The following is a 26,929-nucleotide window of genomic DNA, read 5'->3' as shown; positions in this document are numbered from 1 at the left end:
CCAGCCTGTCTAAAGCGTTCAGCTTTATTTGCCTGACAAATTTGACACTTGAGAACATAATCTTCTACATACCCTTTCATCTTTGGCCAATAAAAAGTGTGTTTTACTAATGATAGCGTCCTGTGTACCCCAGGGTGTCCAGCAGAAAGCGCGTCGTGACACTCCTTAAGAATCTTGGACCTAATGTCCGGGATCTGTGGTACACAAATTTTGTCATTACGGAATAGTAAACCATTCCGAATCATCCACTAGCCTCCTGCAGCCTGAATGGTAGACTGCTCACTCATTGAGTCTTGGTCAATCAATGAGCTCCCGTCCTGGATCTTCTGCCAAAATGGACCAAAATAACTATCAATCCTACAAAGCTCTCTCAATGACTGAAATAAGTCAATAGAAATCTCGGTGAACGACAAAGTATTCACCTCTCGAATTCGACTAAGCGCATCTGCAACACTATTCATGCACTCTTTCCAATAACGGATCTCAAAATCAAAATCTTGCATTAACTCAGCCCAACGAGCTTTCCTTCCTCTCAAATCATCCGCATCACACACATACTTGATTGACTGATGATCAGTCAATACCACAAACTTGGAGCCATATAAATAATGTCTCCAAACCTTGAGAGCATGAATCACAGCATAAAGCTCTTTCTCAAGGGTTGACCAATGAGATTGAGTGTCGTCTAGCTTTTTACTTTCAAAAGCAACCAGTCTACCATCTTGAAATAAAGTAGCCTCGATTGGATAGTCACTGGCATCAGTTTCAAGAACATAAGACCGACTAGGATCAAGTAATGCTAAGATAGGTGCTTCCTTGACTTTATCTTTCGAAAGTCTGAAGGCCATATCTAGATCTTTATTCCAAATGATAGGCTGGTTGGACTTATGTCCACGACCTTTCAACAAGTAGGTCATTGGTAGTGTGAGCTGAAAGTACTCCCGTACAGATTTCCGAAGAAAAACTACAAAACCGAGAAAAGAACGAAGTTGTTTCACTGTTCGCGGTATAGGCCAGTCCAGAATCTTCTGAACTCGGTCATCTACTCAATCCATCTCTAGTGATCTTGTGTCCCAAGTAAATGATTTCTGTCATAAAGAACTCACATTTACTTAATTTAGCATATAGTCGATTCTGTCTTAAAATAGATAAGACAATCGTAAGGTGTCTAACATGATCCTCAAGAGTACGACTATATATCAAAATATCATCCAGGAACACCACCACAAATTTTCCCAAATGTTCACGAAAAAGATCGTTCATCATTTGCTGGAAAGTGGCTGGAGCATTGGTTAACCCAAAAGGTAATACGAGAAACTCGTAATGGCCATACCTAGTCCGAAAAGCAGTTCTTTCGACATGCCTTTTATGAATACGTATCTGGTGATAGCCAGATACGTATTTGGTGATAGCCAGTACGTAAATCTATCTTCGTGAAATATTTCGCTCCTGCTAACCGGTCAATCAGGTTATCTGATCTAGGGAGAGGATAACGGTTCTTAATGGTCAGCTTGTTCAATCTCTTGTAATCTACACACATTCTCCAGGTGTTGTCCTTCTTTCTCCTAAGCAACACAGGTGCACCCCAAGGTGATTTACTTGGACGGATCTCGCCCATCCTCAAATAATCTTCGAGTTGTTTAGCCAACTCATCTTCCTCAGCTTGGCTCATCCTGTAAGGTGGAATACTGACAGGATGAGCACCAGGGATCAAGTCAATACGATGATCTACTGCCCATTCAGGGGGTAACCCCGATGGCAGTTCCTTAGGAAATATATCTTGAAACGAATCAAGTATCTTTTGTAATTCTTTGCTTTCAAACACACTTAATTCATTGACATCCATGGAAGGTATGAGAAATGAAGAAAGTGGAATCAATACACAATGGAAAGCGATATACAAAGAAGAATCCATTATATTTCCAACATCAATTGTATTTACAAGAGGTCCCTGAGAGGAATGTATACAATCACCTAAAATACTATACTGGGTGTCCTTATGCTGAAAAGAAAAAATAAGACTAGACCAATCTATCTGGACTTGAAGAGTCTTAAACCATTCAATCCCTAATAACGAGTCTACATTTTCTAGGTGCATAACATAGCATTCCAGAGTATCTTTGTAGTCCTGAATCTGGATGGGAAGCATCTCCACCTTTCGATCCCATACTTGCCTTTCTGCAGGTAGGCGTATCTCATAGGTATGATCGTTGGGTGTCGTATCAAGACTCAATTTCTACACAAGTTTATAGTTAACAAAGTTGTGTGAGCTGCCGGGGTCGAAGAATGTGAATCTTATGGCCATTCACTTCTCCATAAACGCGGAGAAGATCATGCAAGCCAAATACTTTAGAGTTGAATAGACAATCAGAACAAGTACTAAGACGAGAAAGTACAGTAATTGACGTACCTGTCAAAGACAACTGGTTAGCTGTCTTTGGCTTGGGTCCTGTGTTTGTCTTTGCACCCTTTTGCTTTGGGCACTCGTTACGCATGTGTCCTTTTTCTTCGCAGATAAAACAACGTCCTTCCTTCTTGAGCTTTAAAGCCCTAAGGAGTCGTTTCTTCTTCGCTGGTGTCGAACTTAAATTCTTCGAAGGTTGGCCAGCATCAGCAACAACAACAGTCCCAGAATTCACAACAACAACAACACGCAAGTGGAAGAGACCAATTCAGAGGCAAGGGGAGTCAAAGAGGTCGTGGAAATTGACAAAGGCAGTATAATGATACACGTGGATGCTTTTATTGTGGTAAGCCTGGACATGTGCAGGCAGATTGTTATAAGAAGCAGGCTGACATGCAAAATGGGAAATTGAGCAAAACAACTATGCATCCTTGAGCAAAAACAATGAGGATAATGAAAGATTGTTTGTTATGCAGCATGTAGTTAATGCCATGTCTGAAAATGTTGAAGCAGCACATAAAGATGATGTATGGTACGTTGATTCAGGTGCTTCGAACCACCACATGACAAGTCACGGGGAGTGGTTCAAGGAGATGAAAAATCTTGAAAGACCAAGTTTTGTGGAAACAGGGGATGACACTGCTCATCCAATTGCCCATGTTGGAGATGTGCCATTGTCTATGCAGGATAGCAAAGTGAAGTACCTTGCAGATGTACTTCATGTTCCAAACATAACAAAGAATCTGGTTTCAGTTGGCCAGATGACTGAGCAGGGTTTGCAGGTTCGATTTAACCCTGATGGTTCTTATGTTGAAGACTTTAAAGACAAGTACAGGTTGGTTGCAAAAGACAACAGAGTGGGCAGAATGTTTACATTGAATGTAAACATGCCTGAAGTGAGTGCTGCGATGTTTACAAATGGTTCAGGAATTGTTGCAGACACAGACATTTGGCATAAAAGAATTGAACATGTGAATGTGCAGAGAATGAAGCCTATGCAGACTAAAGGAATTGTGACAGGGTTGCCAAAGTTTGAAGTTGAAGGTATGCAGAAAATATGTGAAGCATGCCAATTTGGAAAGCAAACAAAGCATGTATTTCCACGTGATAGAAATGTGAGCAGAAATGCACTCGATGTTATGCATTCAGATGTATGGGATCCTACGAAGACCATGTCTATGGAAGGCTGCAGGTATTATGTGACATTTATTGATGACCACACAAGGAAAGTGTGGGTATACTTCATGAAGGAGAAGGGTGAGGTGTTCACTCATTTTCAGAATTTCAGAGTTATGGTTGAAAAGCAAACAGGGAAATATGTAAAGTGCCTAAGGTCAGATGGAGGGAGAGAGTACTTCTCCAATGAGTTCTCTGAATTTTTGAAGAAGAATGGTATTCGGAGACAGTTTACATGCAGATACACTATGCAGCAAAATGGAGTTGCTGAGCGAAAAAACACGCACATTGCTGAGATTGCGCGAGCATTGATGGGAGAGAAAAATATCCCGCATAGCTATTGGGCTGAGACTGTTTCTACAGCAATTTACATCATGAACAGGACTCCAACTGCAGCCATACATGATGTAACTCCAAAGGAGAGGTTTACTGGCAGAAAACCTGATTTGTCTCATCTGAAAGTCTTTGGATGCATTGCATATGTGCATGTGCCAGATGAGCTGAGAACTAAGCTAGATCCAAAACCTAAAAAATGTGTGTTTATTGGGTATTCCCTTGAGCAAAAGGGATACAGGTGTTATAACCCTGCTACACATGAGTTGAGGGTAAGCAAGGATGTTTTTGATGAGATGAGCAGCTGGTATGCTGCTGAAAAAGAAGCTTTTGGGACTGATGTGAGTGGAAATGTGGTTGCACATAATGCAAGTCAGCAATCACAGTCTTTGAGTGGACCGGGAGAGTCCTCATCTAGTGGTTCAGTTGATAGACCATGGAGTGGCAGGCTGCGTCATAATACCAATCCTGCAAATGTGATTAGTACATCACATAAAGGCAAAGAGAAAGTGATGGAGCCCCTTAGTATGCCTGATATTTCTGCAGGACATTCTCATGTTGATGGAGAGTCTAGTGGCTCAGAGATGAGCCTTGATGAGCATCTTGGGATACCAGCTATGAGAACACCTGGTGTAAAGAAGGCTATGGAAGCCATGAATGCAAAGCTGCAAAGATCTGGGAGAGTGGAGAATCCTGTGCAGAGGTTTACCTATGATGGTTATGTGGCACATCACTATACATACATGGCAAAAGTTGTGCAGGTTGTAGAGGCCACATGCATTGATGAGGCTGTTGGAAATGTGTTGCGAGAAAGCTATGGATGAGGAGATGGATGCACTATATGGAAATGAGACTTGGGATTTAGTGCAATTGCCTGAAGGCAAGAAAGCCATTGAATGCAAGTGGGTGTACAAAGTAAAACATAACAGTGATGGAAGCATAAGCAAGTATAAGGCTAGATTGGTAGCCAAAGGATATGCACAAACATATGGCATTCATTATGAGGAAACTTTCAGCCCAATTGCCAAGATGACAACAGTGAGAGTTGTGATAGCAGTGGCTGCGTCAAAGCAATGGTCTTTACATCAGATGGATGTAAAGAATGCATTCTTGCATGGGGATTTGCAGGAAGAGGTGTATATGTTGCAACCACCTAGTTATGAGGATGTGAGTCACCCCGAGCATGTTTGCAGGTTGAAGAAAGTATTATATGGCTTAAAACAAGCACCAAGAGCATGGCCTGATAAGATTTCTGAATATCTTGTCACTATTGGCTTTCATGTAGCCAATGCAGATTTCTCGCTGTATGTGAGACACAGTGATAGAGGGGTTGTGCTTGTTGTCATCTATGCAGATGACCTGATTATTACGGGAGACCATGATGCAGAGATCTTTGATGTAAAGATCTTGCTTAGACAGAAGTTTGAGATGAAGGATCTGGGGGAGCTCAGATATTTCTTGGGCATTGAGGTGATTAGGTCACCACATGGTATTGGATTACTGCAGAGACAGTATGGCTTGGACATGTTGTCCAAGTACAGTATGACAGGTTGTAAGCCTATCTCAGTGCCATTGGATCAGAATGGCAAGTTGAGTGCACATTCAGGAGAGATTTTGAAAAATCCTACTATGTATAGGCGCATAGTAGGAAGCTTGATCTACATGACGATCACCACGCCGGATTTGAGCTATGCTGTTGGGTTGGTGAGTCAGTTTATGCAGGTTCCTCGGAAGCCGCATTTGGATGCTGGCCCTGTGAAAATGGAACAGCACAAGTGTGGGCATGGTGGTTGTTGAGTCAAAATATTGAATGATTCACATGGGGGTGCCCGGACAGAGTTAATGATGTGTGGACATCCCTAGGTGTGAAGGGGGAACTAGAACATTAGTATTTTAATGTTTTATGAATGGTTGCCCCTAGGCCTTAGTGGCCCCTAGGGAACTTTAATAATTATTAAAGTTGGGACCCTAGGATTAATATGGGGAGGGGGCAACTCCACTTTTGGAGTGCATGCCTCTCTCTCTTCATTCTCTCTCTTCCTTTTTGAAAGGCGTGTAGCAATCGTGCATGAGGAAGCGTGGAAAGCAAGGGGGAACTGGTCGACTGCTGCAGAGAAGCCTTGCTGCTGATTTTCTGTGTACTGTAACAGGCCGTACAGCATCCGTACAGCCTTGTACGACAGCAGGTACTGCTGCAGGCAAAGGCGACGACTGGGAAACAAGTACAGACTGCAACAGGCGGCTGCAGCTGCAGTATTCAAGCAGTACAGGCTGGTACGACTGCAAGTACAATCCTGTACTACTGCAGGTGCACTGTACGGTCAGAGCAGGTGCTAGACAGGTGCTGGACAGGCCTGGTACAGGCGGCGTAGATTGACTGTACAGCAGGTACAGTCGAGTACAGCAGGAGCAGGCAGGCGACAGTAGAACTGGCCGTACGGTTTTGTACGGATAGATTCTGACACGTGTGCAGAGGATTACGGACTGCTACAGTACAGAATTTTCAGGTCTGTACAGTCTTGTACAGCACTGAAGTGGATGCAAAGAGGAAGGTACAGACAGGTACTCCCACACGTGTGAAGCAGAGTTGTTGAAACAAGTGTGCAAGTACAGACTGGTACAACTGTTTCCTCCGGTGCAGATCCACGAGCTGATTTTGGTAAGCTCTGAGTTTGTTCATCTATCTCTCTTTCCGTTGCTTTATGTCTGTTGCAGATTTGAGCTATCTGGCCCCTTGTGAGAGGAGGGGTATGGCAGATTGAAAAGGGTGGAGACAGAGATTGAACAGTGCATGTATGTTTGTGCTGACAAGTTGAATCATGTGCATGAGATATGCCAGATGTATGCTCATGGTTGTCCTGCTGAATAGTCTTGGCTAATCAGAGGAAGGCACAGAGTGTTGCTTTGATACACAGATCTGTGTGTGAATCCTCTATGCTAAGAGGTATTGTGGGCTGTCAGATTGGACATACAGGTGTAATCTCTTGGCTGATTTTGTTGTACTCAGCCTTTCATACTTTTGAAATTGAATAAAGAAATACCGCAAGGGGCGCCAAGCTTTGGGGCCAACAGGTGTCGCTTTGTTTTCAGATTTGGGCACTCTAGCTCCAATCTATTTTGTTTTCATATCTAGACTACAAGTGGACGGGTGACTGCTAGTCTACCGCACTTTGGTTTCCACGAGAGGCCGGTTTCAAGGTTCCGTCCCCGGGACCAATCATCAACTTTCTGAAGGGGGTGAGCTCGTGGTTGCCTCGAAGAAAGCCATCGCTGAAAAATTCAGCAAACATGTCTGATACAGAGGATGAGTACTTCTATCATGAAGAGGAAGAGCAAGAGACCTCTCCTGAGAGAGATGTATGTGAGGATATTCATGCAGGAACACAGGCTGCAGATGTTGAGCAATATGAGGATGTAACACAGCCAGAAGATGTTCTTGGTAAAGAGGATGATGATGCTCGGTTTAAAGATCGTTTGGCTGGTGTTATGGATGTATTTATGCAGCTCACACAAAGTGAGAGGTTTGCTGAATTTATGAGATCCCGTACAGAGCCGAAGAAGAAGAAGAAGGTTCGTTCTAAGAACCTTCCTCAAGGTCATAGTGGTGCCATCCCACAGGATCCATCTTTTGGCCAGTTTCCGAACATGCAGCATGCTTATGGAGCAAACTCAGAGAGTTCCTTCTTTGGACAGCCATCAATTCCTTAGCAGAATATGCATCCAGGTTATTTTGGTGGTGGCTCGGTGTTCCAATCTATGACTGGGGTTATCCTCAGGGAGGCATGGGTATGCATGGGCCTTTTGGAGCTAATTTTCAGCCTGGTATGCAGGGGAATATGTATGGTGGTATGCAGTCCGGTATGCAAGGAAATATGTTTGGAGGCATGCAACCTAGAATGCAAGGCAATATGTATGGTGGCATGCAGCCAGGTATGCATAATGGAATGTTTGGAAACATGGCTGGACTGTATGGTATGCCAGGTGTGGGAATGGGTAATGTTGACCCAATGATGGGCATGAATGTTGGGGGCAGCAATCTTGCAAAGCCACTTCCATATGATAATCTAACGCCTATGGGAAAGGCGAAGGATTACAAGGAAGGGGGAGCTGCAGTGAAGTTTGATACATTCAGTGGGGCCAAAGATAAACTTAAAGCACTCACCTTTTTACAGCAGTTTGATGCTGCTTTTTCTGGTGGGAATTACACAGAGTCCTCTAAGGTGAGGAAAGCTGCCACTTTTCTCAAAGACAATGCTTTGCAGTGGTGGTCTACTCTTCTTTTGCAGGGCATAGCACCCACTACTTGGGTACAATTTAAACAGGTCTTCTCTTCCGTATGGCTCACATCTACATTTGAGGTGGATGTTATGACCGCATGGCACAAGTTGGATGCTTCAAAATGTGAAAATTTGGAAGATTATAACAAGAAGTTTTGGGAAGCTTTACTCCCAGTGACTTCTTACCGTGCAGTGCCTTTGTCTGCGCAGGTAGAGAAGTATTGTTGTGGGCTGCCCAAAGAGGTGCGAGATTATTGTATCAAGACAAGAGTAACGAACATGTCATAGATGATTGAAAATGCTATGACAGCTAATGCGTTACTCACTGGAGGATCATCTGGGTTTAAAGGCAGTAAGAACTTGAGCAAGAAAGCTGAAAAATCTAGGCATGCTTCTCGTGATGCTAAAGGGTCTTCAGAGACGAAGTATAAGAAGTTGCCAATGCCCAAGAGGACTTCTGAGGAAAGACAAACTTTGAGAGATGCTCGGAAATGTTTTTACTGTACAGAAGAGGGACATATGTCATTTAATTGTCCCAAGAGAAAGTCCCAAAAGGACTCTGACAATAAAGGAGAGCCCAAGTCAAAGAAACCAAAGCCTTCTGCAGGGTTAGTTCCTGATCTTGTGGGGGAACAGCCAGGTGGTGAAGAGACAGAGTTGTGCAGGGCATGGGGCAAAGTAAGAGATCAGAATGCCTTGATATTCTTTGACACAGGTACTAGAGCCAACTTCATTTCACCAGATTTGGCTGGCTGATTGGGGATTCATGCAGAGGAGATGGGGCCGTTACATGAGGCTAATATGGCTTGTCCAGGGTATGCAAAACCCGTTACTCTTATCATTGGGAAGCTCACGCTTCATTTGCAGGGTTATGTGGACAGCGAAGAGTTCTTCATCATGCCACTTGATGGCTGTGATGTTTTGTTGGGGATGCCATGGTGCCACAGAGTACATGCGGTGGTGGACACCTACAATAGGAAAATCACTCTGACTCATAGAGGGAAAGAACATGTACTGGATGTAAAACTCAAAGGGGAATCTGTTCCTATTGTATCCGCTTCGGCGATTTCATCAATAATGAAAAAGCATCTTTCCGCGTACTTGATTTATGTAAAGGATGCACAAGATGATGAGTCTAAGTCTAATTTGTCTATGTTAGATAAGGACAGGACTGATTTCTTATGTGGGTTTCAAGATTGTTTTTCCGAGTCATTGCCAGGAGAACTTCCTCCTGAGGGAGGCCAGAAGATCATGCCATTGATCTAATTCCTGGTAGTACTCCACCGAATAGACCGCCGTACCGTGTTAGTGCAGCCCAACAGGAAGAGATTATGAGTCAGGTGCAGGAGCTTCTGAATAAAGGGTTGATACAGCCTAGCTCATCACCCTTTTGCTCACCTGTACTCTTGGTGCAAAAGAAGGATGGTTCTTGGCGCATGTGTATTGACTACAGGGCGCTGAACAAGAACACCATCAAGAATCGATTCCCCATACCGAGGATCGATGACATTTTGGACCGCTTACAGGGCTCCACAGTCTTTAGTCGTATTGACTTGAAAAGTGGGTATCAACGAATTAGACCCGAGGATGACCATAAGACAGCATTCCGAACCACGTTTGGGTTGTATGAGTTTTTGGTTATGCCCTTTGGTTTGACAAATGCACCTGCCACATTTAACAGAATGATGGACAGGATTTTCAGGCCTCATAGAGCGTTTGTGGACACTTTCTTTGATGATATGATTGTGCATTCACAAACGGAGGAAGAGCATAGAAGGCATTTGGCCATTGTGTTTGCAGAACTCAGGAACCATACGCTGGTTGTTAATGGCAAGAAGAGTGAGTTCTTTTTGCAAGAGATACATTTCTTGGGACATATTGTGTCTGAGCATGGAGTCCGTATGGATCCAACAAAGGTGGAAGCAATTCTTAATTGGCCAAATTTGAGGACCGTGCATGATGTACGCAGCTTTCTAGGATTGTGTTCCTATTACAGGCGGTACATACGTTACTTCGCTGAAATTGCTTCGCCTCTTCATGCCTTGACAAAGAAGGCAACTCCGTTTAGATGGGCTGATCGGGAAATTACAGCATTAAAAAAGCTCAAAGAAAAGCTTACTTCGGATCCAGTATTGGTGTTACCGGACCTCCGAAAGGCTTTTATTGTCCAGTGTGATGCATGCGGAAGTAGCATTGGTGCAGTTCTCATGCAAGAGGAACATGTGATAGCCTATGAGAGTAGAATATTGCAAGATGCCGAGAAGCATTTACAGGTTTATGAGAAAGAGATGTTGGCTGTAATTCACGCTCTTTCTACATGGAAACACTACTTGCTTGGGGCTGATTTCACTGTGCAGACAGATCATCAGACCTTGCGTTATTTCCTCACGCAAACTAAGCTTTCAGAGAAGCATATGCGTTGGGCAAACTTTTTGTCTATGTTTCACTTCCAGATTGTGTATGTGGAAGGCAAAAAGAATGTAGTGGCAAATGCTTTGTCACGCAAGCCACAGGTCTCTGCAGTTTCACTTGCTTATCATCATGAGCTTGATGAAATGAAAGAGCAGTATGCCCATGATGAGGACTTTGAAAAGTTGTATGATCAGATGTCTGAGGGTCAGCGGCATGAGCACTATACTCTCAAAGATGGGTTTTTATTGATGCATGGCAGACTGTGTGTTACCAGGCCATTGCGCCTCAAGGTTATGATTGAAAGTCATGCTCCACCGTATGCAGGTCATAGAGGAATTGACGCCACCGTAAAAGCAGTGGAGACTTTCTTTCATTGGCCAACCTTGAGAAAAGATGTTGATGCCTTTGTGAGGCAATGCATCGTATGTCAGAAGGTAAAGTTTGACCGTCAAAAGACACCAGGGTTATTACAGCCTTTACCTATTCTAGATAGACCTTGGGAGAGCATTGCCCTGGATTTTATATTTGATCTTCCACGGACACAAACGGGCAATGATGGCATTTGGACTATCATTTGCAGGTTCAGTAAGCAGGCTCATTTCATTCCCGTACGTAAGACGATCAAAGTGGATCATATGGTGAAGTTGTTCATGGCGAACATCTTCAAGTATCATGGCTTGCCTACGTCTATCATTAGTGACCGTGATCCATGGATGACTAGTTTGTTTTGGAGAGGATTGTTTGACAACATGGGTACAACTCTCAAGTTTTCATCGTCATTTCATCCACAAACAGATGGTCAGTCAGAAGAGGCTAACTCTACAGTGTTGGATCTTCTTACGTGTTATGTGTCAGAGCACAAGCAACAATGGGAAAAGTATCTTCCTTTGGTGGAGTTTGCATATAACAACACTGTACATACCTCGACAGGCAAGGCGCCTTTTGAGATTGTGGAAGGGGGGAAGAAGGTACCACCCATTTTGCATACAAAGGATAAGATCTTTGAGGCTGATCAGTATGTGGAAAACATGGATGAAGCTTATCGAAGGTTAAGTTGGCACTCCAGAAAACTCAGCAGAAGCAAAAGAAAGCCGCAGACCGTCACAGACGTGATTTAGAGTTTGCATTGGGTGATTGGGTTCTTTTGCGCTTTGAAAAGGCTAGACTCAAGAAGATGAAGGGTAAAGAGCGCTTATTCCCTAAGTTGAGCATGCGTTATTATGGGCCTTTTCAGGTATTGGAAAAGATTGGTGAGGTAGCCTATCGTTTGAAGCTACCAGATCACTGGAGGATTCACAATGCTTTTCACGTGAGTCTCCTTAGACCTTTCCGTGGGGATGTGCCTGAGGATGTATCAGATGAGGCTCAGCCGGAAGTTCAGAAACTTGATGAGGTTCTGATTCCAGAGCAGATACTGGCACATAAGGAAAGAAAGGTACAAGGTAAAGTTTCCCGTCGCTATCTTGTGAAGTTCAAGAACTATTCACCCATGGATGCGAAGTGGATGGAGAAAGGTGACTTAACAGATTCACCTCAGGTTTTGCAGCTTTATCTCGATGCCTTTGAGTTAGAGCCGACTCTTGTTGTGGCTCATTCAGATTCAGCACAGCATGGGTCTGGAGCATTACCTGATGCTCAAGAGGGGGGTAGCACCTCCACTCCCTTGATACAGACAGGCTCAGATGACATCTAGAGGTCGCTTGGTGCAGTTTTTATCTCACCCGAAGATAATGAGGCTGACAGTACATCTGTTTATGGAACTTCTATGATATATGTGTACTAGTCACATGGGATTTTATGGATATGTATGGTTCACAGTGGTATACAACTTGGACTATTACTACGCCATTGGTTTGCAGTGAATGTGGATACATGTGCATGGCTTAGAGAGATTGGGACGCTGATCTTGCCATATTGTATTTTTCACTTTGGATATTTTGCCGTATCACCAGAATGCAATCGAGCCCTTGCCATTATTCAAGAGGGGGGTATGTCATGGCCCTGTGAAAATGAAACAGCACAAGTGTGGGCATGGTGGTTGCTGAGTCAAAATATTGAATGATTCACATGGGGGGTGCCCGGACAGAGTTAATGATGTGTGGACATCCCTAGGTGTGAAGGGGGGAACTAGAACATTAGTATTTTAATGTTTTATGAATGGTTGCCCCTAGGCCTTAGTGGCCCCTAGGGAACTTTAATAATTATTAAAGTTGGGGCCCTAGGATTAATATGGGGAGGGGGCAACTCCACTTTTGGAGTGCATGCCTCTCTCTCTTCATTCTCTCTCTTCCTTTTTGAAAGGCGTGTAGCAATCGTGCATGAGGAAGCGTGGAAAGCAAGGGGGAACTGGTCGACTGCTGCAGAGAAGCCTTGCTGCTGATTTTCTGTGTACTGTAACAGGCCGTACAGCATCCGTACAGCCTTGTACGACAGCAGGTACTGCTGCAGGCAAAGGCGGCGGCTGGGGAACAAGTACAGACTGCAACAGGCAGCTGCAGCTGCAGTATTCAAGCAGTACAGGCTGGTACGACTGCAAGTACAGTCCTGTACTACTGCAGGTACACTGTACGGTTAGAGCAGGTGCTGGACAGACCTGGTACAAGCGACGTAGACTGACTGTACAGCAGGTACAGTCGGGTACAGCAGGAGCAGGTGCACTAGAACCCTCAGGCGACAGCAGAACTGGCTGTACGGTTCTGTACGGACAGATTCTGGCACGTGTGCAGAGGCAGTACGGACTGCTACAGTACAGAATTTTCAGGCCTGTACAGTCTTGTATAGCACTGAAGTGGATGCAGAGAGGAAGGTACAGACAGGTACTCCCACACGTGTGAAGCAGAGTTGTTGAAACAAGTGTGCAAGTACATACTGGTACAACTGTTTCCTCCGGTGCAGATCCACAAGCTGATTTTGGTAAGCTCTGAGTTTGTTCATCTATCTCTCTTTCCGTTGCTTTATGTCTGTTGCAGATTTGAGCTATCTGGCCCCTTGTGAGAGGAGGGGTATGGCAGATTGAAAAGGGTGGAGACAGAGATTGAACAGTGCATGTATGTTTGTGCTGAGAAGTTGAATCATGTGCATGAGATATGCCAGATGTATGCTCAATGCTCATGGCTGTCCTGCTGAATAGTCTTGGCTGATCAGAGGGAGGCACAGAGTGTTGCTTTGATACACAGATCTGTGTGTGAATCCTCTGTGCTAAGAGGTACTATGGGCTGTCAGATTGGACAAACAAGTGTAATCTCTTGGCTGATTTTGTTGTACTCAGCCTTTCATACTTTTGAAATTGAATAAAGAAATACCGCAAGGGGCGCCAAGCTTTGGGGCCAACAGGTGTCGCTTTGTTTTCAGATTTGGGCACTCTAGCTCCAATCTATTTTGTTTTCATATCTTTTCATATCTAGACTACAAGTGGACGGGTGACTGCTAGTCTACCGCACTTTGGTTTCTACCAGAGGCCGGTTTCAAAACGCCTAATAAAAGTTGGAAAAAATAAGATATCAAATAAATATGCTAAATAAAAAGGGGCATAAAAGGGATCAAACGAGGCTAGAGATGATCATTCCAACAAGGCTAAGGTCCTGGCCAACTGGTTCCTTGAAACTTGAGGCTTCACCTCTGCCTGTCAGAGCCTATCAAATGCCTTAAACTAATCCTAAATTTGATGCCTAATCAAGGATTAACTAGGAGACTAGCCACTTCCACATGTGTGCACGACGTGACATTCCCTCTCGCTAAACTTGATGATGGGTTGGAAATCTATCATCCTTCCTTCCTAGACTACTGACTCCATACTCTGATTGCTCGACTTCTAATACTTTGACAAAAAACTCTGTCACTCCTCTGACTCCACTCCAAGTGTGGTTTGAGAATTGTGCGTCTCCTCCACTTTGTCCCTTGTAGACAGTAGCATGCAATAGTTTGACCATTGTAACACGCAACAAAGCCTTCTTTAAACCTGTGAGTTTATGCAATCCACTTTACTTAAGAGAGAAGAGTTGAGAGAGAGGATGAGAGTCGACACGAGATTGGGTCCCAATTACCCACTAAAGTCCCCCCTCCCCTTCTGCAAGCAGGAGTATTTGCTTGGAGAACTTTGTACATTGATGTGAATGATGATTGTGGACTGCCAAACCCAAGGATGAAGAAGACCGAACGAAAGGTGAAAAAAACAAAAAAAAAAACCTCAGAGCAAATAGGAAGAGAAACCTTCATTAGTCATTTCCAGCTGGCCTCCAAACTGCACACTATTGGTGCCAACATCCAAACCTCAAGCCAACAAGGCATGATAAAGGAGCTCCACACTAAAACATGACAGCCTACACGCAAAACAACCACCCCTTTGACCAAAACAAGGAATAACATGAGAAAGGAGCCTTTTGTAACATCAAGGCCCTTTTACACACACAAAGAAAAAACACTCAGAAATCTGACACCCATAGGTATATTTCTTCTCATTTTGGGGGACAACCCAAGCAAAGAACCCTTGATACTCACACAGAGATAGAAAATGGAATAGTTTTTTGGAAAGTTTGACAACTTCCTGAGCGTTTGTTGATGAACAAAGGTCACTTTCAACGACGCTTCCATGCCAATGAAACAAGTATGGCATCAATTTGATGTGGTTTTGAACAAACCCCCAAAACTGAAATGTGTGGAAGCTTCAATTTTGTTGATTTCGCTTGATTTTTGCCAAAACCCCAAATTTCAGCCATTAAATGAGCTTTAATTTGATGTTTTTACTCTAATTTTGAAAAAGGCCTAAATTTTACAAATGTCCAAGCTTCAATTTGGCAATATTACACTGAGGAGCGACGATGGCTGCTAAGCCGCTGCTTCAGCTGAGAAGAAGCGATAGATGAGAACACGCAAGCATCAACAGTCAAAAAAAAGGTGTTTGTCTTGTCTGGGAAGTCGAGCATGGGTACTACTCCACCCAAGATTGTGGTGGCTCAACCCGAATGCTTGCCCCTCCTTGTCCGCCTTTGCCAATTGAGCAATCACCTCAACTTAGCCTCGCCGGCGAGGCGCCACTCCTGGCGAAACGGTGGAGCAGTGTGAGGAAATGGCGGCTCATGGGTGGCGATGTTAGAGATGCAGACGAGCAATGTTGGTGCAGAGATGGTAACGGGGCAACGGCAAGTGAGCACGCAAGCTCTCATGGTTTGCACATCGGCAGTAATGGCTCTGATCCAAAATCTAGACTCTAGGGTTTGCACAGAAGGTAGGAAAAGCTATGGGGGATGGAGAATATCCAGAGAGAGAGAGAGAGAGAGAGAGGCTTTTAACATCGTAGGAACAATACCAAGAGACCGAAACAATCTATCCGACGGGAAGTGAGATTCGAACATAGGACGTGTTGAATATCAACTCCATGAACTAACCACTTCTGCCACATTTCGGGCGGCAAAAGGGTTAGCCATGGAGGATATCCATGGTGTGCGTGTGTAGAGAGAGAGAGAGAGAGAGAGAGAATATATGTTGCACGACTCAATGAGATGCTTGATTCATTTTTCATCTTCACCAAGTACAATTCTTTTATAGGCTTAAGAGTCGTATCTTTTGACCAAGTCACACACAGAGGAAATGACACATGGCATTGGCTATGACATCATTGCTTACATACACATAGAATCTAGCCTTAAGAGGTTATTCACACACATAAGCACACTTACAAACAGATATAAGGGTTGATTCACACATGAAGCTCCGAATACCCAACATCCCCATGTCTACAATCCCCTTCCCTTAACACAACTAGGGTCTCCTACCAAGAATGATCGGAACTGATCTGAGAGACAATGGTCTTAAAACATTTAAAAGCTGGACAAAACATCCACAAATGCTGAAAATGGAGCTTGCACACGTGACACCACATAGAGGCCGGAATGGGCCGACCCCCCTCCTTGGAGTATTTTATTACCCAAGGAGAATAATATCATTTCCAAGCTTTAAGGGCCTTACTCTCCCCACGGAAGACGCCGGATTATCCATATACAAATGCCATAACCCAGCCCAACACGAGGCTACCAAGTCGGAACATAGGCTATAGAAATGCCGAGCCAACAATATAATCCATTTACCTCCGTGTGGGTACTGATTCTTCCCCAAAAACCACGGGTCTTCATGCAATAGAGCTGGTACAGCAAGTACAACGCTCCATTCAACCGGTACAATAAGTACAATGGCTGATACAACCGATACAATGGCTGGTACAATAAGTACGATGGCTAGTACAACAGGTACAGCAAGTACAAATGCTGGTACAACATGTACAATGGCTAGAAATCATAATAAATGATTAAATACCCTTGCCTTCAGTATTTCTTCGCGATGGAAGCCTCCAAAACAGTCCCCAACAGCCGGTATTCTTCATGGGCAGCCTTCAAGAGAGAGAAAGAGAGTAGCCATCATTAGGGCAGCCTATAACGGTGGTAGATGTCAGAATATGCAGCGGAAATGATATCCAAACTTGGGTAGACAAGAGCAAGTAGACTGCAGAAAATAATCAGCACAAGAAACACAGAGAGATGTGTGTAAACTCTTCTCTATACACAAGATCCCGGAGATAATTGAATGAGAAAGTGGAGGAGGATGGGGGGCAATATATACAAGCCCATGAGGGCACTCGGCCAGCACTAAAAAGTGCCCACGACTAGGTAAATGTCCACGACTGCTGAAAAATGGCAGTCGGCCAGCATCTGGTGCCCCACGCCTGCACAGAACAAGTCTGCCAGCACTCAGACAGCCCACGACTGCTACAGATGCAGTCGGCCAGCTTCAAAGTGCTCCTGGCATCACCTGGCAGCCCTCCAGCCACTAGAAAAAAATGGGAAAAATAGGGAAAAAATACGGGGAGTGTGGAAAAATGATATACGGGCGGGCACACCCACAACAGAGGCCTGGTGTATACAAATAGACAGGAGATGACTTCTAACACCCCCTCTCAGCTCCTGGCTGTGTAACCAACCCCAGGGAGCTGGAGTGCCGCCTGAGCGTAGCCTGAGGTAGAGACTTCGTGAAGAGGTCCGCCGCATTGTCCTCCGTCGAACAATAAAGTAGCAAGATGTCACCTGCCAAGATCTTCTCACGAACAAAGTGATACTGTATCTCTATATGCTTGGTCCGGGCATGGAAAACCGGATTCCGAGCAATAGCTATACAACTCTGGTTATCACACTGGATGACTGTGGGCTCCCTCTGTGGAAACCCCATCTCGCCTAGCAGCCTCCGCAGCCATACAACCTCACAAGCAGCACCACAAGCAGCCCGATACTCTGCCTCTGTCGAAGAAAGGGCAATAGTTGGCTGCTTCTTGCTGCTCCAAGAAACCGCTCCTGAGCCGAGGGTAAAAGTGTATCCCGAAGTAGATCTCCTCGTGTCTGGATCTCCTCCCCAATCTGAGTCACTCCAACCTTGGAGCTTGACTCCATTCCCTCCTGTGTAAAAGAGTCCCAGATCCTTCGTACTCTGCAGATACCGCAAGATCCGCAATCCTGCGTCCCAATGAGTCTTCAATGGCGTCTGCATAAAAGAGCTCAACAGCCCCACGGAGAAGCTCAAGTCCAATCTGGTGTTCAGCAACCAGATCAATGAACCAACCAACTTCCGGTACTGCGAGGCATCAACTGGCTCACAAGGATCTGTAACGGTTAACTTTGTGTTCGGGTCCATCGGCGAAGTAATAGGCTTGCAGTTCTCCATCCCAAAGGCCTCAAGCAACTCATGAACATACCGCTGCTGAGAGACGAAAAACCCCCTCTGGGTCTGCCAGATCTCCAATCCCAAGAACAAGTGGAGTAAGCCTAAGTCGGTCATCTCAAACTCCTTTGACAAGGCAGCCTTCGTCACTCCAATGTGCTCCACATGATCGCCGGTGAGAATGAGATCATCCACATAAAGGATGATAAGTGTGACCATGCCGCGTTCCCGAAAGAGATACAGGCTCGGATCTGCAACCGATCTCTGGAATCCAGTCCGAATAAAGAAGGAATCAATCTTCTGATTCCAAGCCCGCGGAGCCTGCTTAAGACCATACAAGGCCTTACGTAACCTGTAAACCATCCCTTCCGATCCTGAAACAATGAAGCCTGGAGGCTGCTCTACGTACACCTCCTCCTGCAGGTCACCATTAAGGAACGCCGATTTTACATCCATCTGGTACACGGGCCACCTCTGAGAAGAAGCAAGGGCAAGAACGGTCCGAATCGTGGTCATCCGCACTGTCAGTGCAAAGGTATCCTCGTAGTCGATGCCTGGCCGCTGAGCATAACCCTTAGCCACGAGCCTGGCTTTGTGTTTGTCCACCGACCCATCAGCCGCGTACTTGGTCTTAAAGACCCATTTGACACCAATGACTGACCGCTTCGACGGCCTCGGTACCAACTCCCAAGTGTTGTTCTTCTCGATGGCGTTAAGTTCCACCTGCATGGCTTCCCTCCAAGTATCCTGTGAAAGGGCTTCCTTTACGGAAGTGGGCTCTTTATCCCGCATGATACGAGACATAAGAGCATAGTTCACCTAAAGAAGCTCCGCCGTGTTGCTTTTATCTCGAACTCGATGTGATCTTCGAGGGCCGTCCTCTGTGGTCCACTCGGAGGGTAGCTCCGTGACACCCGACTCCCGAAGGGTGTCCATCAACCACCTAGGTACTCGAACAGATCGTGGAGCCTCCTGTGGTCGCGGGGGCTCAACTCCAGCTGCGGGCTCAACCTCCTGTGATGACTGAGGTGGATCAACTGGAGTAGTAGACTGGGAATCATCATCAGACTCTGGATCTCCAAGAAGTGGCGGCTCCTCGACAGTGGATGCTGGAACATGCTCGTCAAAGACCACATCCCGGCTGACAACAATCTCGTTCCTCTCTGGATCATACAACCTGTATCCCTTGGAAAGAGAGTTATACCCCACAAATACCAGCTTGCGGGACTTGGAGTCAAGCTTCCCCCTCTGCTTCTTCGGAATATGTACATACGCGTCACTCCCAAAGACACGGAAGTGCGAGACATCGGGTTTCCTGCCAAAATATGCCTCAAATGGAGTCATATGGGGTACAGAAGTCGTCGGAGAGCGGTTAATGGTATGGACAGCTGTTGCCACAGCCTCACCCCAAAGTGGACGAGGAAGATCTCGATGCTCCAGCATGGTCCTCGCCATCTCCACCACAGTCCTGTTCTTACGTTCAACAACTCCATTCTCCGAAGGCGATCCGGTATTGGCCAATTCCCTCTTGATGCCATGATCTGCACAAAACCGAAAGAATACAGTCGAGGAGAATTCCTCTCCTTTGTCAGCCCTGAGAGTCTTGACCTGAAATCCAGACTCTTTCTCCACCATCACGTGCCAATCCTTGAACCGAGCAAAAGCCTGGTCCTTCTGTGAAAGAAAGTAGACCCACGTGAATCTGGTACAATCATCAACAAGCAGCATGAAGTAGAGAGATCCTCCCAAGGATGGTATCTGCTGTGGTCCACACAAGTCAGTGTGAATCAACTCCAAAGGTTTCGAAGCCCGCCTGGAAGCCTGCTTCGGAAGGGATTCCTTGTGCTGCTTACCACGTATGCAAGAACTGCAGCGTCCTTGCCTACTACCAACATCTGGCAAGCCAACCACCACCTGGTCCCGGAAGGCGCGCCGCAAAGCATCCACATTTAAGTGGCCAAAACGAAAGTGCCACAAGTCTCCGACCTGAGAGCCTGTCAGTGAGGAGAGTGCAGAGAGTTTGTAGATACCGTTCTCCACACCGCCTTCCCAAACAACTTTGCCTGTCTCACGGTCCCTTAGAGCAGCTGAATGCTCCTCAAATTCCACCCGAAAGCCAGTCTTGCATACCTCATGCACTGACAAAAGATGAAAGCCCAGAGCAGGGACGTAAAGAACACGGGAAGCATGCTTGCCCCCCTTGCCGTCGGGAATGATCTCCATCCGGCCCTCACTATGAATCGGAATAGTGGAGTTATCACCAATAAAGATACGACCTGACTGCCGCTTCAGATCCAGGAAGAAGTCACGGGATGGAGTCATGTGCCTGGAAGCACCACTGTCGAGAATCCATTCCTGAGTATCCTTTGCGGTGAAGCCAACTGCCTCCTCGCTCGAAGACGATGAATCATCGGAGTCCACCATCTCCGAGTGCACAAATGCCGGAGTCTTCGCAGCTGAGGCTGAGGACTCAGCACTCTTCCCTGTCCGCTTAGGGCACTTCCTCCAGTAGTAGCCTTTCTCGCCACAATCATTACAAGATCTTTCGGCCTTCAGCTTCTCTCGTTCTGGATCAGGCTTCTTCTCGGAAGACTTATCTGGTGAAGCCTTCCCTTTGCCCTTGTTGGTATTACGGCCTTTCGACCGTTGGCCAGTTAAGGCCTCCGAACCTCCGCCGTGAGGAGGGTCCGTGAAACGTTCCTCCTGGTCTAAGACCATTGGCACAAGCTCCTCCCAAGTAATGGTGCTGAGCCTGCCACTAGTGATCAACGAGGAATAGAAAGCGGAATACTGACCAGGCAAGTGGGAAAGTAACGTGATGGCCATATCTTCGGACGATATCTCTTTCCCAGCTTGAAGGACTTCCTGCTGAAGGGCCTGCAGCTTGTTAATGTGTTCCCGCATCGTCGAAGACTTTGCAGGGTTCATAACCCGCATCTGCACTTCCAAGGATATCCGCTTCATGGGTGACACCCTGTTGTACAAAGAAGCCAAGTGCTCCCATATGCCTCTCGCCAGCGTCATGTGCTTCACATGGTTGATCACCTGTGGTGTGCAATTGAGGAATATAAATGACCGGACCCTGGCGTTGACACGGTCGCACATTTGTGCTTGTGCCTCTCGGTCCTTCCTCGCTGATAAAACTTCCCCTTCCTCAGCTTCCGGCCTTGGCACCCCTTTGATAATAAAATCAGCAAGATCATATGACTCCAGAACTGACTCCATCATGACCTTCCAGATGCCATAATTGGACCCGTCCAACTGACGATCCACTGGGAACGTGGGGAGAGTCGGAATCTTCACGTGCTTCTCTGCCATCTCGAGTAAATCCGCCATCTCGGAGAGTAACCTGAAAGGGTGGGTGGGTGGGGAAAATCTGAAAATCAGAATATATGCAAGTGGCTGTCCAGCCCCTCTGCCCGCCTTCCTCTTGCACCTTCACTTCCCGTTCAGCCCGAAACAGTCCACCGATCAGCAACCTGTTGCTCCCCCTCTTGCTCAGAAAAACGCCCAAGATCTGCTAGAGCCTAGGGCTCTGATACCATGTCAGAATATGCAACGGAAATGATATCCAAACTTGGGTAGACAAGAGCAAGTAGACTGCAGAAAATAATCAGCACAAGAAACACAGAGAGATGTGTGTAAACTCTTCTCTATACGCAAGATCCCGGAGATAACTGAATGAGAAAGTGGAGGAGGATGGGGGGCAATATATACAAGCCCATGAGGGCAGTCGGCCAGCACTAAAAAGTGCCCACGACTAGGTAAATGTCCACGACTGCTGAAAAATGGCAGTCGGCCAGCATCTGGTGCCCCACGCCTGCACAGAACAAGTCGGCCAGCACTCAGACAGCCCACGACTGCTACAGATGCAGTCGGCCAGCTTCAGAGTGCTCCTGGCATCACCTGGCAGCCCTCCAGCCACTAGAAAAAAATGGGAAAAATAGGAAAAAAATACGGGGAGTGTGGAAAAATGATATACGGGCGGGCACACCCACAACAGAGGCCCTGGTGTATACAAATAGACAGGAGGTGACTTCTAACAGTAGAGGCTAGTGTGCAGCAAGAGAGCCTCCATTAATGAAGAGAGGACTCCAATTTATAGATTTGGACCTCCCATGAGCTAAAATGGCAAGAGAAGGCTACAATGACAAGTGGAGAGCCACACAATAGCTGAAGAACAAGTGTGAGGCCACTTGTCTCACTTTGATCCACTTTCTTGCCACATGTCCCAATCTAAGAGATGGGTCCTTCCATAAACTTTCTCTCTAAAAATATCCCAACTGGTAGACATTCTGTCATAGGCACTTTGCCAACTCTTGGTATCTGCTCAATTCCAGATGTAATGACGCGAACAGAATTTCCATCGGAGTCGGGCCAAAAATAGCAACTCTCCTAAATTTTAGGAGTGTGGTCCTTTGTATTCTAGGATAATCCCCCATTCCCAAAGCTTGTACTTTCCAAATATTTAGACATCCTGGAGTCCACCAGACTCCTTTCATACTGGGAAATGTCCAGGCTGGTGACAGGCTCGCTGATGGCAACTATCAACATCCCTCATGTGTGCATTCAGCTCTTCAAGCCTCTGCCCAATCAGGAGGCTATCGGGAGTCCATTCAGCCTGAAACTGCAGGAAAGGACAGCATCTCCAAAGCCTCTAAAATCAGCATCAGTTCAGCCAAATGTGGAGGAGATTAAAGAAGAGTCAGTTCCCAGCTGAGAACAGTGAGAGCACACTGAGGGGTAGCTGCTTCACACAGTTTTCAGCCATCTCACCCGTGACCCACCTATCAGGATTCAGGACCCACCACTGGTGTCATGTGGTTGTGCAAGTACTTCTTGCTGTCTATTCAGGCTTTGTGCATTACTGTGACATAATTGATAGTGCATGCACAAGAGTCCCACAGTTTTTTGCTTTGCGAGCAGTTAACCTCCACACCAACATTCTCAGCATCTGGTTCAAGGCTTGTAGAATAACAAGGCCCCTAGCAGAGCATCTGCGCAATGCACAAATGAGAACTTTAACAAAAATAGTTAAGAGTCCAAATTTAGGGCTCACATCCTGAATTCTTATTTGGACACTTTAACTGCGAAACTAGCTACAAAGATATGGCTAATCAACCCTCCGGCCTACCTACTCAAAGTACAGATGAGAACATTCTTAACAAAAATAGTAATCAAAGTTCAGGGCTTACTTCCTGAATTCGTCTTCAGGCACTTTAACTGGAATCCTAGCTACAAAGATACGAGTGATATTTCTTGTAGGGTTTTTCATCTCTTCCTGCGGGCAGTTCCACCAAGCACCAGTAAATGGACCTGCCACGAATTCACTGGTGTCTAAAGAGAACAACCCATTGAAATGAGAGTTATAAAAGTGAAGTCAAACCTTGGGTGTTGCAACTTTTACTTCCATCTCACGTCCATTCACAGTGTGCTTTGCCACCAGGGCTTTCTATGAGTACATACACGAGTCATAGTTTTGCTTCAATCAAAATAATTTCTGAAACTTGATAATACTGTTTTTGAACAATCAAAACCTACCTCTGCACTTTCAGATGTTGAAAAGGTCACATATCCGAAACCACGGGAGCGGCCAGTTTTCCGATCCTGCAACACACACCAATACACGAAGCACATCTTGTTAGAATGATCAAATCTACTGACCCAAGCAACTTCCTGTAGAATTAGGACTTCCAGCAGCATAGGTAAGCCAGCTCCCCTTCATAGGCCTGTCTGCATAATCAGCTGGGCAATTATATGCCACTGAAATACTCAGGACCAACACCAGGCTGCTAAAAACAAGTGACATTGCTGGTATCCTAAAACCTGAGGGGGGAAGGGATTTTTTTATTTTTTTCGCGGGGGTGGGGGGGGGGGGGTGGTGGGCGCTGTTATGTGTTTCAAACCCATATACCAGGAGGAGGGCAACCTATAAAGGGCACCTGATCGAAATCGGTTTTTTCCAACGTGGTGGTATTTCTGAACCCACCCTAAAGGCCAGACCCCTATCCAGCTGCTGGAAGACCTCTATTAACAGCAGACATCAAACCCATTCACTACATGCAGATACTGTAAGCCACAATTTGAAAGGGAGCGTAAGGCAGAACATGTGTGTGGGACCTCACGAGTCGGTTGCCTAGATAGAGGGACACGAAAGGATGGATGTGGAGCAACTAGACAACCAGAAAGAAAAAGAGCTCACCCTCATAACCACGACATCATCAAGGCTGCCATACTTGCTCATGTACTGCCTCAACCCATCAGTGTTGACCTCCCACGGAATGCCAAGAACCTGCAGAATTAATGGAGAAAGATCTTACTTTCTACAAAGACATATCATATGCCGAAGAAAACCCTAGGATAGCAGAATTTGGGTAGGGATACCAACAGACAAGCTGAAAACGCAAAATGAAAAGCCAAACAGACCCTAACATAAGTATTACAGTGGAAAAAAGCAGAGCAAGCTTCCTTACCACAAGCTTTCGGTTTCCTAGCTGCAGACGAGTGTCAGCCATGGTGCAGAACTGCTGTAACAGCCTCTTGCAAGCCTCTCAAGCACGAGCCTCCCACCACTACTACTCTCTCTTTGTTTCCTCACTCTCACAACACTCTCTCTGGGCCTGCTCTTCCTCACCCTCACGCTCTTCCTCCCTGCAAAAAAACGCTCTACGTTTATGCCTCTGAGGAGTCCTCTCGCATCAAACTCACCTTGCAAAAACAACTCAGTGCACATCATCAGAAAAGAGTAACTTCTCGCAAACACACACTCTCTGCGCGGCTTGGAAACCTTGCAGAACATCCGAGCCAGGGCCATTCAATCTCAAAGTAGGACGAAGCCAAACGACTAACGATCGCCTTAGCTTTCTGTTGCTGTGAACCCTAACCCTCACATCAACGCCTTCATACCGGCACCTTACCTTGATCAAACTCTAATCCTAGCGGGAATTCCTGCATCTAGCAACGTCAAAACCCTAAACCTAAATGCCACGTCCACAAACCCTAATCCACAGTTCTCCACTATGAAACCCTGACCCTGAGGAGGCAATCCGTACAAAAAGCGTTCCAGCAAAGAAAAAAGCTCTGTTTACTCACAAAACCCTAACCAGTACAGAAGTTCCCCCTCATCTTAGATGCATGGGGTCTCCCCCCATCCCATGATAAGCTTTGAAGAAACCTGCAAACCCTAAACCCTCTGCAAAGCCCCCAAATCCGGAAGGGGAAATTCGAACCGCTTACTTTGTATGGGCTTCAAGTGCACGAATACCTGCTGCAGGCTCAAAGTGTTCAGTTAGGGCTTCACATCGAATTCTTGAGACACTCAACAATAGCGAAGTCAAACCGTCCGGACATTTTTTGTATCAAATAAGGCTGTCCGGAGTGGTTTTTACACGGGTAGCACCATGCCAATCGTTTAAGCACCACACGTGCAATACATCTTTCAATTTTCTTAAACAAAAAACTTTATTCAATCACAGGTCATCCTTTTTTAAAACCTTTTTTCCATATGAAAATTTATTAAGCTGTGTAATAAAAAGTTCACAGCTTTTCTTGGCAAAAAAACTCATGCAATAAAGTTCTCGAGCTCTTCTTTAAAAAAAGGGAACAAGTCTATATAATGAGCACCTCCAAACGCTTTGTATCATTAGTTTTTGCAGCTAAGCTTGACAAGGTTTCAAGCTGGTGAATATAGACTCTGATGATATCTGACATATGCTTGGAGTCTCTTCCTGCTGAAATTATCCAAGAGGATACAAACTTTAATTCTCTGACCATATGCTTGGAGTCTCTTCCTGCTGAAATTATCCAAGAGGATACAAACTTTCTTCCTTGTCATCTTGTTTTAAAAAGAGGTATTATACGTGCCATCCACATATTAAGGTCCAAGGTCCAATACAATAACTCTTGTTTCGTATTTTGATAATTATTAAATTTTAAAACATTTAAAAATAATCATCATACATTTTTAATTACTTGTATTTTGTTGTTATTTCCATGCATTTGAGACAGCAAGAAGGAACTACTTGGCAAGTAGAAGATATTGAAAACAAAGAGTTCAAGTAAGTACATTGTTATTGTATTAAAGGGTGTGCTAGGGGTAGCGAGGAAGTTGTGTTGGTGAAAGGTGAGGTCTTGTACATAAGGTGAGGTCCCCATACATAAGATAAGGAAGCTGCATTGGTGAAAGGTGAGCTCCCATACATAAGGTGAGGTCCCATACACAAGGTGAGGGGTGCCAAGGAAGTAGCGTTGATGGAAGGTGAGGTCTCATACACACAAGGTGGATAAGTGACTTATTACTCATGGATGGGTAAGGACACCCTTATTGGAGTGGAGACAAATGTAGCAACACACACATAGAGATGCAGCAAACAAGCAGAGCGCACAACACCCAAAGTAGATTCATGAGAATGAGTGAAGTACAAGTGAGCATGATAAGATCACTTACACACTCACTCATAAGAGTGTACACACGCTCGGGGTTCGAGGGAGGGAAAAAATGCCTCAATCCATTATTACCTATGTCCACACATCACTACCATATAAATGGCTACAAATTCCCCCTATAGTGATGATGTGAACATGTCCATGGATCATGTGGCTGCTCAATCACCAAATGGCAATAAGC

General features: G+C 45.5%; 1 protein-coding gene across 3 annotated transcripts in view; it reads right to left on the bottom strand.

Moving 5' to 3' along the window:
- The window catches only part of LOC147635725 (uncharacterized), a 39,160-nt gene extending 13,473 nt beyond the window's left edge, over positions 1-25,687 (bottom strand). Inside the window, exons 1-6 of one of the 3 annotated variants that reach the window (XM_086803123.1) lie at positions 25,568-25,687; positions 24,777-24,954; positions 24,506-24,595; positions 23,845-23,910; positions 23,690-23,755; positions 23,499-23,584 (exon numbers count right to left, since the gene is read on the bottom strand). In XM_086803123.1, coding sequence (XP_086659249.1) covers positions 23,499-23,584; positions 23,690-23,755; positions 23,845-23,910; positions 24,506-24,595; positions 24,777-24,818 — 350 coding nt within the window. In that variant the 5' untranslated portion in view covers positions 24,819-24,954; positions 25,568-25,687. Of the gene's footprint in view, positions 1-23,498; positions 23,585-23,689; positions 23,756-23,844; positions 23,911-24,505; positions 24,596-24,776; positions 24,955-25,395 lie in introns of all 3 variants that reach the window. The other 2 variants (XM_086803122.1, XM_086803121.1) reach the window with 2 other exon arrangements.
- Positions 25,688-26,929: the final 1,242 nt, after the last annotated feature.

This window comes from Cibotium barometz, chromosome 9, assembly GCF_041138505.1.
Source record: "Cibotium barometz isolate CiBa-2024 chromosome 9, ASM4113850v1, whole genome shotgun sequence".
Taxonomy (NCBI): Eukaryota; Viridiplantae; Streptophyta; class Polypodiopsida; order Cyatheales; family Cibotiaceae; genus Cibotium; species Cibotium barometz.
The sequence above is the reverse complement of the archived record's forward strand: the minus strand, read 5'-3'. Positions and strand labels throughout refer to the sequence as shown.